Raw genomic sequence first — 12,172 nt, 5'->3', positions numbered from 1 at the left:
CGACCCCCAGGTCCGACGTCACCAACAAAACAAACCCTAAAAAACTCCCTGATGCTTCTTGTAATGGTATTATCATTCTGTAAGGCCCAACACAGGAGATTAGAAGCAGGTACAGGGCGTGAACCATTTAATACAGACGGACATCCAACGGACCAGGAACAGCGTCTGGACATAAACACGACACAACAAATAAATCTACTACAGGGAACAACACAGAGGAGCAGACATATATGCAGGGGCGATCAACAAAGTGATGGAGTCCAGGTGAGTCCAATGAGCACTGCTGCGCGTATTGATTGTAACAGGTGTGTATGATGACGGGTAGCGCCAGGAAGGGGGAGCAGGCTTGACAGCTTCACTCGATCTACATGTTACCTACCCAACCTGCAATCTCCCAGGTATAGCTCCACTCGATCTACATGTTACCTACCCAACCTGCTATCTCCCAGGTATAGCTCCACTCTAGCTACTTGTTAAGATCAAATCACATTTTAGTTGTCACATGCTCCGAATAGAACAGGTGTAGACCTTATCGTGAAATGCTTACTTACAAGCCCTTAAACAACAACTCAGTTCAAGAAAGAGTTAAGAAAATATTTACACAATAAACTAAAGTAAAACTAGTAAAATAAAAAAGTAACACAATAAAAATAATGAGGCTATATACAAGGGGAGTCAATGTGCAGGGATACAGGTTAGTCAAGTTATTTTGTAGTAGGTAGGTAGGGATAAAGTGACTATGCATAGATAATAAACAGCGAGTAGCAGCAGTGTAAAAAACAAATGGGGGGGGGGTCAATGTAAATAGTCCGAGTGGCCATTTGATTAATTGTTCAGCAGTCTTATGGCTTGGGGGTAGAAACTGTTAAGGAGCCTTTTGGCCCTAGACTTGGCACTCCGGTATCGCTTTCCGTGTGGTAGCAGAGAGAACAGTCTATGACTTTGGTGACTGAAGTCTATGACCATTTTTGGGGGGTTTCCTCTGACACAGCCTAGTATATAGGTCCTGTATGGCAGGAAGCTTGGTCCCAGTGATGTACTGGGCCGTACGCAATACCCTCTGTAGCGCCTTACAGTCAGATGCCGAGCAGTTGCCATTCCAGGTGGTGATGCAATGCTCTCGATGGTGCAGCTGTAGAACTTTTTGAGGATCTGGGGACCTTTTCAGTCTCCTGAGGGGGAAAAGGTATTGATGTGCCCTCTTCACGACTGTCTTTGCGTGTTTGGACGATGACAGTCGTTGGTGATGTGGACACCAATGAACGTGAAACTCTCAACCCGCTCCACTACAGCCCCATCGATGTTAATGGGGGCCGGTTCGGCCCGCCTTTTCCTGTAGTCCACGATCAGCTCCTTTGTCTTGCTCACATTGAGGGAGAGGTCGTAGCCCTGGCACCGCACTGCCAGGTCTCTGACCTCCTCCCTATAGGCTGTCTCATCATTGTCGGTGATCAGGCCTACCACTGTTGTGTCGTCAGCAAACTTAATGATGGTGTTGGAGTCATGTTTGGCTACGCAGTCGTGGGTGAACACCATCACTCATTCATATATCCTTATGTACATATTCTTTATCCCCTCACACTGTGTACAAGACAGTAGTTTTGGAATTGTTAGTTAGATTACTTGTTGGTTATTACTGCATTGTCGGAACTAGAAGCACAAGCATTTCGCTACACTCGCATTAACATCTGCTAACCATGTGTATGTGACAAATAAAATTTGATTTGATTTGATTTGATTTGAACAGGGAGTACAGGAGGGGACAAAGCATGCACCCCTGAGAGGCCCCAGTGTAGAGAATCAGCATGGCAGATGTGTTGTTGCCTACCTTTACCACCTGGGGGCGGCCCGTCAGGAAGTCCAGGATCCAGTTGCAGAGGGAGGTGTTTAGTCTCATGGTCCTTAGCTTAGTGATGAGCTTTGTGGGCACTATGGTGTTGAACGCTGAGCTGTAGTCAATGAACAGCATTCTTACATACAGTAGGTGTTCCTTTTGTTCAGGTGGGAAAAGGCAGTGTGGAGTGCAACTGAGATTGCATCAACTATGGATCTGTTGGGGCGGTATGTGAATTGGAGTGGGTCTAGGGTTTCCGGGATAATGGTGTTGATGTGAGCCATGACCAGCCTTCCATAGCACTTCATGGTTACCGATGAGAGTGCTACGGGGCGGTAATCATTTAGGCAGGTTGCCTTCGCTTTCTTGGGCACAGGGACTATGGTGGTCTGCTTGAAACATGTAGGTATTACAGACTCAGTCAGGGAGAGGTTGAAAATGTCAGTGAAGACACTTGCCAGTTGATCCACGCATGCTTTGAGTACACGTCCTGGTAATCCGTCTGGCCCCGCAGCTTTGTGAATGTTGACCTGTTTAAAGGTCTTGTTCACATCGGCTACCAAAGAGCGTGATCATGCAGTCGTCTGGAACGGCTGGTGCTCTCATGCATGCTTCAGTGTTGCTTGCTTTGAAGCGAGCATAAAAGACATTTAGCTTGTCTGGTAGGCTCGCGTTACTGGACGGCTTGTGGCTGGGTTTCCCTTTGTAGTCTGAAATAGTTTTCAAGCCCTGCCACATCCGACGAGCATCAGAGCCGGTGTAGTAGGATACTTGTTACCTGCCCAACCTGCTATCTCTCAGGTAGTCCTCTTGTCAGTAAACAGAATGCGCAACTCGAACCAATGTTCTCATTTGTTTCATGCGCTTCATGGAAACTCCTCGGACATAAGTATAAATCATAGTTATATCTCTATGCGTGGACCTCACATTATACTCAATGGGTAGCATCATTGAGGGGCATTGGGGCCCTGCCTGGAAATGAAACAAGGGAAAAGACTGGGGAGAAGGACAGCTCTTACCCTGAGGGCCTCAATGACCAGGTCACGGGCTTCCAGCTCTCCTTCCAGGACACTGAACAGCATTAGCAGCTCTGGCTTGCTCAGGCTCTCCATGTTCATCTGGGACTCCTATGGGCATGCCGGGGAGAGGAGCTGGGTCAGTACCATGACATACACTGTCAATAAATTATAATATAACAACACAGAAGTTATGTGCATGAGATGAAAATGTTTTTTTTTGCTTTGTGTTTGAACAAGATATTTGGATAAGATGGCCAATACTGTACTTAAGTTAAAGAACCATTGAATCATTTGGGTCATTGTGGATCACTATAGATTTTGAATAAACTTTTAACAGTGCAGAAATTAGCACAAATCTGGCAAAGACTTTGATTTCAGGCAACATTTCAATCTAAGAGGTCCACTATTTAAACACTGGATGCATTTACCAGGCCCAGTACCTTTGTTAATAAAAGCTGAAAGCTTTGATAAACTGAGAGAAAAGCACTGCATTTGCCATTCACTCTCATGGTCCACTTGTCTTTGTGAGGAGCTTGTGAACGTCATACATGTGGAGACAAATGCCTCACACACACTCAAATGTATGTAGTTCGGTCCTTGAGCTGTTCTTGTCTATTGATGTTCTGTATTGTGTCATTCTGTATTATGTTTCATGTTTTGTGTGAAGAGTAGCTGCTGCTTTTGCAACAGGTAATGGAGATCCTAATAAAATACCAAATACCAATACACCAACATATGGTGAGCAGACAGAGACGGAAACTCTCAGTCCCAATCCGTATATATACAGATTTTTCACATAGTTGTCGAAAAGATATTAAGTAACTGCCCTCCTTCATTCCCATATTCGTTCATATCGAGACACAACAAGTTGTGCTTTGGGATCCTCTCTCCCTCCAACTTTTGTTTACCCCTTTAGAATTAGTGGTTAACAGTCAGGGGAGAGAATTTTTAAGATGTGTTGTGGTCTCTTTGTAGGCTCCATGCATTCTTTACTTGGTGCAGCTGCCCTGGGTCTGTTGACAGCACTGTGGTATCCACACCTCAAACATACAACCACTCTCTGGCCAGCCAACACATGCAGGCCAGGCCTTGGAATCAGCGTAGTTCATTCAGTATCACACTAAGCAATGGGATCCTTAAAAGAGTTCACAGAAACTCATGGTGAGCTCATTGGGATATTATTAGTAAGTTGGAAAGAGACCGTCAGACTTGACAAAATAACACAAAATAATAAGTGTATTGGTTGCGCACTCAAATGTGCAGATGTTATCGCAGGTGCAGCTAAATGCTTGTGTTTCTAAATGCAGTAATACCTAGCAACACAAAACAATACACACCAAATCCAAAAAGCAAAAATAAAGAAATTACTCCAGAATATAAATATAAATCATTAGGAACACCTGCTCTTTCCATGACATACACTGACCAGGTGAATCCAGGTGAAAGCTATGATCCCTTATTGATGTCACTTGTTAAATCCACTTTAAATCAGTGTAGATAAAGGGGAGGAGGTAATTGAGGCATGGATTGTGTATGTGTGTCATTCAGTGCCTTAGAACAGGGTATCGCAGTAGGTGCCAGGCGCACCGGTTTGTGCCAAGAACTGCAATGCTGCTGGGTGTTTCACGTTCAAAAATGTGTGTATTAAAAATGGTCCACCACTCAAAGGACATCCGGCCAACTTGACACAACTGTGGGAAGCATTGGAGTCAATATGGGCCAGCACCCCTGTGGAACGCCCTGACAAAGTGTGTGTGTATGTGTGTGTTTGTGTATATTTTTGCTATTTTCTACATTGAAGAATAATAATATGGACATCAATTAAATGAAATAACACACATGGAATCATGTAGTAATTAAAAAAGTTATAAACAAATCAAAATATATGTTCTATTTTAGATTCTTCAAAGTAGCCACCCTTTGCCTTGATGACAGCTTTGCACACTCTTGGAATCCTGGTTTCAACTGTGCCCGGGCAGATGGCAGACAGCGTGAATTGCTGATGTCAAAGTTATGAACTATTTTTTAACTATTTGAAATTGTTGCATGTTGCGTTTATATTTTTGTTCAGTGTATATAATGTAGGGCTGACCCCATTTAGTAGAGTGGTCGATTTTTTGATTGATAGGCTGTTGGTCGACCAAGATTTTTTTAGTCGAGCAGTGGCAAATGTATATATAAAAAAATGTATGGCACATGAGACACCAGTCTGATTCACACCTGTCCATTACACCAGTATCATCAGTAGTACATTTACCATTAATTACCATATTTTTCATCTACAATGTTTGTTTGGTTCTGGTAATTTCTGATAATGCATTCAATATATTATTATTAGATCTTACTGTTGACATTGTAGGAGTGGACACGTTGTTTGCAGAGCAAAAGTAAACAAAGTTTGTTTTTACATCCATAGAGAATGACAATAGTTCCTCAATGTAGACTATTTCAAAAATCTTTCCAGCTCTCTCCCTTTTGAGAACCACTCAGCATGAAAGGGGAAAAAATGTCCGGCTCTGATCCGGTGGAATCGTCATAAAATAGGCCTACTTGATTACTTGTCCACACGGGAAACTCTGAGGGCCCAGAATATTTTATACAATGTTGCAAGTTGGCTAGCAGAGCTTCTGGCCAGACCAAGTTGATACAATGTTTAAAGTTCCTTGCAGACAAGCCATGTGTAGCCAATGTGATTTAAAGGATATTTATTTTTATCAGGATATTTTCCACCTGCGGGCTGCAATGTTTTTTATTTGTTGTCTTTATGTACAGTGGCAAGAAAAAGTATGTGGACCCTTTGGAATTACCTAGATTTCTGCATAAATATGTCATAAAAATTGATATGATCTTCATCTTCATCACAACAACAGACAAACACAGTTTTGCTTAAAGTAATAACACACTAATTATTGTATTTACAAAAGTATCTCTAAAAGCCTCAATATTCATCAGTCATCAGTAAGACAAATTGTCCATAAATGGAGAAAGCACTGTTGCTACTCACACTGAGTGGCCGTCATGCAAAGATGACTGCCAGAGCACAGCGCAGAATGCTCAATGAGGTTAAGAAGAATCCTAGAGTGTCAGCTAAAGACTTACAGAAATCTCTGGAACGTGCTAACATCTCTGTTGACGAGTCTACAATATGTAAAACACTAAACAAGAATGGTGTTCATGGGAGAACACCACAGAAGAAGCCACTGCTGTCCAAGAAAAACATTGCTGCATGTCTGAAGTTCGAAAAAGAGCATGTGGATGTTCCACAGCACTCCAGGCAAAATATTCTATGGACATATTAAACTAAAGTTGACTTGTTTGGAAGGAAGGAACACACAACACTATGTGTGGAGAAAAAAAGGCACAGCACAGCACACCAAAATCAAAACCTCACCTAACTTTAAAGTATGGTGGAGGGAGCATTGCTGCTTTGCTGCCTCAGGGCCTGGACAGATTGCTATCATCGACGGAAAAATGAATTCCCAAGATTATCAAGACATGTTGAAGGAGAATATAAAGCTATCTGTCCACCAATTGAAGCTCAGTTGGGTGAGTTTGGGTGAGTTGGGTGATGCAACAGGACAACGATCCAAAACACAGAAGTAAATCAACAACAGAATGGCTTCAACAGAAAAAAATATGCCTTCTGGAGTGGCCCAGTCAGAGTCCTGACTTCAACCCGATTGAGATGCTGTGGCATGACCTCAAGAGCGCAGTTCACACCAGACATCCTAAGAAAATTGCTGAACTGAAACAGTTTTGCAAAGATGAATGGTCCAAAATTCCTCCTGACCGTTGTGCTGGTTTTATCAGCAACTACAGAAAATGTTTGCTTGAGGTTATTGCTGCCAAACCAGTTATTAAATCCAAGGGTTCACATACATTTTCCACCCTACACTGTGAATGTTTACACAGTGTGTTCAATAAAGACATGAAAACATAGAATTGTTTGTGTGTCATTAGTTTTAGCAGACTGTGTTTGTCTACTGTTGTGAAGATTAAGATCAGATCAAATTTTATGATCAATTTATGCAGAAATCCAGGTTATTCCAAAGGGTTCACATACTTTTTCTTGCCACTGTAGACTATTTTTACATATTGGCAATGGTAATAGAAGTTACTTTTAGATTTGTAACATTTTAAATTAGATCGAATGTTGATTAACCACATGATATTGATTTTGAGATATGAAAACTTTATTAAAATGAAATGAAACTGTTCCATGAAAAAGTGCATATGAAAATCATGACTGGCACGCAGATCAGCAGAAATGGTACGATAAATTGGCACTCCAAATGGAAAAGGTTTCTGACCGCTGGTACAGCCTATTAGTGGAGCAAGAGCCAACTTCAGGAGCGTAAGAGCCCATGTATGCTTGATCCGAAAATGTGATCAAAAGCGTCATATGGATGGTGTGATGCAATTGCAAAGAGTCCGGAGGCATGCAGAGGCCAAATTGCATTCCGTATCACATCGCTGAGCCCCTTTAAAAATGTTTAACAATGAGGAGGGCACTTATAGCTCTGGATTGACATGATTGGTTGATGGTAGGTGAGGGCGGGATGTCCTGTATAAACACAAACTCACTTCCTTTGACAACTTCCTTCACAACAGTTCTGCGCTGCTCGGTGAAGTGCAAGAAGTATGAATGTCCTGACTTCTGCAGAGGCCGCATCACCCTAAATGCTGCACGGCCAATGCAGACGGCAGAATGACCATGCAGCGTCTTTAACGGCCGAATCTGCGAAGCCCAGCAGCAGAGGGCAGCGGGAGGAGGAGGGTCGGGAACAGTTTTTTTTTCTTCTGGTTAGTCAATATTGATTTCTGGTTCCTTCTTTAGTACTTTGAGTGTCTTCATTTTTAATCGCAGTGCTTAAAGCATCAGACAAGCTCAGTAGCCTAGATTATTTTATTCAAACATAGGGTGTGTCTATATATGGAAAATACATGTTTTAAAATTTCGACCAATCGATTGGTCGAAAGTCAAACGACTCTCAGTCGACCAAGATTTGTTTTAGTCGGGGACAGCCCTAATATAATGGTGTGTAAAGACAGTATGGACAGTATATGAATAGAGAAGGGATCTACAGCAGTAGTTATATAGTATGATCCTTGAAAATAATTTATTTTATATGCTGATGAACCTATGTTCATAGGGCCAGTTGTTCCTGACCAGGAAAAACACCTAATCAACTCCTAAACAATAGTGTCACCTCCCCCAATCAGCATTCCCATATCTGATTATCCACGGCAAAAGCAGAAGACCTAATACCCTCCGTATAATCTGCCTGCCTCAGTCTCTTGACTTTATTAGTCCCCCAGCTCCGACCACTAAGCATTCAGCAGGCCTGCTCCTATACGAGTTCTGTGGTCGCTCAGTAGAATTTTCCACATCGTGAAGTCATCAGGAGGGGCCAGCCGGAGCTCAGAGCGTTGCATAATGAGATGGGAGCCCAGGGGGCTTTGATTGTGAGCTGCTACTGTACTACATCATGGGGGCTATGAAGCTCTCCCAGCATCCCAATAACTAGACACTTGAAATATCTGAATGGACATAGTCTGACTCTAGACTTTACGGGGTATGAATCAATTCCCTTTTCTGAGCTCTGGGACAGTAGCAAAGGATGCATCAGCAGAAATAGCATGGCTTGATCTGAATCTAATCACACAAAGTTATTACTCTAATACATTATGGTTCATTCTGGCAGTTTCATCCCAGATCCAAGCACACACTGTACTGTAAAATATCTATGATCTGTAGATGGGTCTTCTCCAGACACTCATGGCTTGGTTTGTGTTCTGACCACATGGCTAGCAAGCCAATTGAAATCCCCACCTCCTTCAGTCTTGCTTTTACAGCCTCGCTAATTTAACAGCCGCTTGTAACCTGTCTGAAAATGTGTTATTATATTGTTTTTGAAACACGTTAGGCCAGATATAGCCTACATGTGATTTTCACACTTTAGTAAATCATTTTACAATATTTTTTTCTAATCCCTTGTTCTTGAAAACATATGACTGGAAGTACGCTCACTAGTAATGTGTTATTCAAATATATAGCATGGGCATGTTATTGAACGCATGGGAAATCCAAATATTCCCACACTCGTTCATTTCCGCTTCCTAAAGAAATGCCTGTGTTTATAATCCCCTTTATTCTTGTTTGTTTTAAGCCTAGCCAGCCATGTTCCCCATGTAACAAACTTCTGCCTGAACCTTGGAGGCTCACTGTCTGTATGTCCATCCATCCGCCCATGTAACAAACTTCTGACTGAACCTCGGAGGCTCACTGTCTGTCTGTCTGTCCATCCATCCGCCCATGTAACAAACTTCTGACTGAACCTCGGAGGCTCACTGTCTGTCTGTCTGTCCATCCATCCGCCCATGTAACAAACTTCTGACTGAACCTCGGAGGCTCACTGTCTGTCTGTCCATCCATCCGCCCATGTAACAAACTTCTGACTGAACCTCGGAGGCTCCCTGTCTGTCTGTCCATCCATCCGCCCCCCCCCTCTCTCTCTTTCTCTCTTTCTCTCTCATAGCACACAAGTAGCAGATGCCAGGGGCTAATTAGTGAAATCCCTTTGGCCTGCTGCAGACTGTCTGAATGACTCAGTCAGTCACTGCGGGTCACAACAGACAACAGACAACTCCTTGTATAAAGAAACGTATCAAGAGACTCGATCAGATTACAAAGAGATAACTAACATTCATTTTTTAAGTCTGCAGCATGCTGTCTGTGTGGGGTGTGCTGTGCAATAATTTGATTTTCAGTATCATGTCAGTGTTATTACAAATAAAAAACACCTTTTACAAAGTCATTATAATTAATTCATTGATTTCCTACTGGTTTATTCCCATAAAGTCTGATCTAATTTCAGACCTTACATTGACAGCTTAATGAAATACTAGCTACCCATCTGTGATACATCAAAACTATTGGATAAGATAGGCGTGTAGTCTTGTCTAGGTGTGTGCTCTTGTCTATTTGTTGGCACAATGTTACAATGTAAAATGCTAGTGTGTGATGTTATATATGTTATATAAACATCACCAGACAATAAATAGACAAGACTGTAGAAGAGACTTGTTTAGTCACATCATATACAGTAGCCTGGATCCCATCAAATAGACTGGTTCCCATCATATAGCCTGGTTCCCGTCATATAGCCTGGTTCCCATCATATAGCCTGGTTCCCGTCATATAGCCTGGTACATGTCATATAGCCTGGTTCACGTCATATAGCCTGGTTCACGTCATATAGTCTGGTTCACGTCATATAGCCTGGTTCATGTCATATAGCCTGGTTCCCATCATATAGCCTGGTTCACATCATATAGCCTGGTACATGTCATATAGTCTTGTTCACGTCATATAGCCTGGTTCACGTCATATAGCCTGGTTCACATCATATAGTCTGGTTCACGTCATATAGCCTGGTACATGTCATATAGTCTGGTTCACATCATATAGTCTGGTTCACATCATATAGCCTGGTTCACATCATATAGTCTGGTTCACATCATATAGCCTGGTTCACGTCATATAGCCTGGTACATGTCATATAGCCTGGTACATGTCATATAGCCTGGTTCACGTCATATAGTCTGGTTCACGTCATATAGTCTGGTTCACGTCATATAGCCTGCTACATGTCATATAGCCTGGTTCACGTCATATAGCCTGGTTCACGTCATATAGCCTGGTACATGTCATATAGTCTGGTTCATGTCATATAGTCTGGTTCACGTCATATAGTCTGGTTCACGTCATATAGCCTGGTACATGTCATATAGCCTGGTTCCCATCATATAGCCTGGTTCACGTCATATAGTCTGGTTCACGTCATATAGCCTGGTACATGTCATATAGCCTGGTTCACGTCATATAGCCTGGTTCACGTCATATAGCCTGGTACATGTCATATAGCCTGGTACATGTCATATAGCCTGGTTCACATCATATAGTCTGGTTCACGTCATATAGCCTGGTACATGTCATATAGCCTGGTTCACATCATATAGTCTGGTTCACGTCATATAGCCTGGTTCACATCATATAGTCTGGTTCCCATCATATAGTCTGGTTCACATCATATAGCCTGGTTCCCATCATATAGCCTGGTTCACGTCATATAGCCTGGTACATGTCATATAGTCTGGTTCACGTCATATAGCCTGGTACATGTCATATAGTCTGGTTCATGTCATATAGCCTGGTTCATGTCATATAGCCTGGTTCACGTCATATAGCCTGGTACATGTCATATAGCCTGGTTCACATCATATAGTCTGGTTCACATCATATAGCCTGGTTCACGTCATATAGCCTGGTTCCCATCATATAGTCTGGTACATGTCATATAGCCTGGTTCACGTCATATAGCCTGGTTCCCGTCATATAGCCTGGGTCACGTCATATAGTCTGGGTCACGTCATATAGTCTGGTTCACGTCATATAGCCTGGTACATGTCATATAGCCTGGTTCACGTCATATAGCCTGGGTCACGTCATATAGTCTGGTTCACGTCATATAGTCTGGTTCATATCAGTACATTAAGGACAGACTAGTATTTCTGCCAAATATAAAACAGAGAAACCAGAATAAAGCATGAATCAAATATGATGGGATATATATATATATTAGCCAATCTTTGATTATAGGCTATCATTCAGGATATTTTAGAACTTGCCCAAGTCATTCAGATAAATCTGAAAGTGTAAAAACATTGAAGACGCTATTAAACCACTCTACGTTTAGTTTAGGTACTGAGCATCAATGTTCATTCATTCTATGTTTTACTTCTCTCAGTTTAATTGTATAGGCTACTGAGGATAAGCCATAGTCATATAAGGACAAACAATTATAGGAGTTATTACAACGTAGCTGTGCAGATTCGAGTGTCTGGCCAATTATAATAATATAAAAGTTTATCTTCGTCATTCAACATACCTTCTATGTCTCTTCAATGCCTTTGTAAACGCCAACATGAACTTTAACAATTGTCAAAGATTGTCTTGCGTCTTCAGCTGTCGATAGCGGAAGAACTCATATGTGACATATCCGTCAGCCTATAGGCAAGGCCGAATTCAGATTGTTGACCTATAAGATTAGTCTTGTCTACCTCAGACGCAGAGTCAGGGAAAGGAAGCTGTCGCATGGGTTTTGGAATTTGGATGAATTTCTTTGTGTAGACTTTTTTTGGCAAATCTTTGCCTCTTTCAAAAGTTTTGATTGGTTAATTTCCAGTATATTTCCCGTTGCGTTAATTTACCTTGTATTTTACAACCTGTGGTGCTTCACTTGAAAGTACTATTTTG

At 42.0% G+C, this 12,172-nt stretch overlaps 1 protein-coding gene across 1 annotated transcript in view; it reads right to left on the bottom strand.

The window, feature by feature from the left end:
* Positions 1 to 11,887, bottom strand: part of LOC139371353 (CTTNBP2 N-terminal-like protein) — a 28,294-nt gene extending 16,407 nt beyond the window's left edge. Inside the window, exons 1-2 of the mRNA XM_071111701.1 lie at positions 11,805 to 11,887; positions 2,854 to 2,961 (exon numbers count right to left, since the gene is read on the bottom strand). Coding sequence (XP_070967802.1) covers positions 2,854 to 2,952 — 99 coding nt within the window. The 5' untranslated portion in view covers positions 2,953 to 2,961; positions 11,805 to 11,887. The remainder of the gene's footprint in view (positions 1 to 2,853; positions 2,962 to 11,804) is intronic.
* Between the last annotated feature and the right edge of the window lie 285 nt (positions 11,888 to 12,172).

Source organism: Oncorhynchus clarkii, chromosome 17 (assembly GCF_045791955.1).
Source record: "Oncorhynchus clarkii lewisi isolate Uvic-CL-2024 chromosome 17, UVic_Ocla_1.0, whole genome shotgun sequence".
Lineage (NCBI taxonomy): Eukaryota > Metazoa > Chordata > Actinopteri > Salmoniformes > Salmonidae > Oncorhynchus > Oncorhynchus clarkii.
Note: the sequence above shows the minus strand (reverse complement) of the source record. Positions and strands in the feature narration are given on the sequence as shown.